The sequence below is a fragment of the Saimiri boliviensis genome, chromosome X (assembly GCF_048565385.1).
Source record: "Saimiri boliviensis isolate mSaiBol1 chromosome X, mSaiBol1.pri, whole genome shotgun sequence".
Taxonomy (NCBI): domain Eukaryota; kingdom Metazoa; phylum Chordata; class Mammalia; order Primates; family Cebidae; genus Saimiri; species Saimiri boliviensis.
In genome coordinates this window covers 85,787,041-85,788,608 of record NC_133470.1, presented here as the reverse complement: position 1 = coordinate 85,788,608, position 1,568 = coordinate 85,787,041, and the positions used below count along the sequence as shown (strand labels likewise).

The window sequence follows — 1,568 nt, the reverse complement described above, 5'->3', positions numbered from 1 at the left end:
ATCTCATGTACTCATATTTCAAAACACAGTCATACCTTCCCAACAGTCCCCAAAAGTCTTAACTTATTCCAGCATGAATTCAAAAGCCCAACTCCAAAGTCTCATCTGACACAAGTCCTTTCCACCTATGAGCCTGTAAAATTGAGAGAAAGTCAGTCACTTCCTAGATACAATGGAGGTACAGGCATTGGGTAACACCCATTCCAAATGGGAGAAATTGGCCAAGACAAAGGGGCTATAGGCCCCATGAAAATCTGAAATTCAATAGGGCAGTCATTAAACCTTAAAGTTCCAAAATAACCTCCTTTGAAACCATACCCCACATCCAGATCATGCTGATGTAAGAGGTGGACTCCTACAGCCTTGGGAACCTTCACCTCTGTGGTGGCTTTGCAGGGTACAGCCCCTTTGCTGGCTGCTTTCTTGGCTGGCATTGAGTGTCTGTGGCTTTTCAAGGCACACTATGCAAGCTGTAGGTGGATCTACCATTCTGGAGTCTAACCTATTTTTTTTGTTGTTGTTGTTATTTAGTCTTTATTTCATAATCATAAACTTAACTCTGCAATTCAGCTAGGCATGGAAGGGAACAAGGAAAACATGGAACCCAAAGGGAACTGCAGCAAGAACACAGATTTTGGGATACTGCAAGCAAATGGGGTGGAGGGGTGCTCTCCTGAGCTACAGAAGGAATGGTCTGGTGGTTAAGATAAAACACAAGTCAAACTTATTAAAGTTGTCCACAGTCAGCAATGGTGATCTTCTTGCTGGTCTTGCCATTCCTGGACCCAAAGTGCTCCATGGCCTCCACAATATTCATGCCTTCTTTCACCTTGCCAAAGACCACATGCTTGCCATCCAACCACTCAGTCTTGACAGTACAGATGAAACGCTGGGAACCAATTGTGTTGGGTCCAGCATTTGCCATGGACAAGATGCCAGGACCTGTATGCTTTAGGATGAAGTTCTCATCATCAAATTTCTCCCCGTAGATGGACTTGCCACCAGCGCCATTATGGCATGTGAAGTCACCACCCTGACACATAAACCCTGGAATAATTCTGTGAAAGCAGGAACCCTTATAACCAAATCCTTTCTCTCCAGTGCTCAGGGCATGGAAGTTTTCTGCTGTCTTTGGAATCTTGTCTTCAAACAGCTTGAAAGAGATGCGGCTCAAGGGCTCGCCATCAATGGCAATATCAAAGAACATTGTGGGGTTGACCATGGCTGATACTACCAGGCGCCAGGCAGCGGTGGTGTCTACAAAGCCTTTTTTTTTTTTTTTTTTTTTTTGGCTGATGCTTCCATTTATTGAATTTCCCAACAAATGCCTCAAAGAAGGTTAGCAATTGCATAATGACTTATAGTGTATTTTATTTACCAGAGGCAACACATATGGGCTTTGTATCAAGTGCATTATACCAGAGCTGTTTTGACTGAATAATATTTCAGTTAACTCCATTGCCAATAAGTAGTTTACACTTAGAAAACCAAGAAGACCATTTGGAAATGTGTGCATTGAAATCCACCATATGTCGGTTACACAATATGCTTTTCATTATTGCACAATA

At 42.7% G+C, this 1,568-nt stretch overlaps 1 protein-coding gene across 1 annotated transcript; it reads right to left on the bottom strand.

Annotated features, from left to right (window-relative positions):
• Nucleotides 1–677: 677 nt before the first annotated feature.
• LOC101036394 (peptidyl-prolyl cis-trans isomerase A-like) lies at nt 678–1,222 on the bottom strand. Its single transcript, XM_010331268.3, has one exon. The coding sequence runs from the start codon at nt 1,220–1,222 to the stop codon at nt 728–730; it is 495 nt and encodes a 164-aa protein (XP_010329570.2). The 3' UTR covers nt 678–727.
• Between the last annotated feature and the right edge of the window lie 346 nt (nt 1,223–1,568).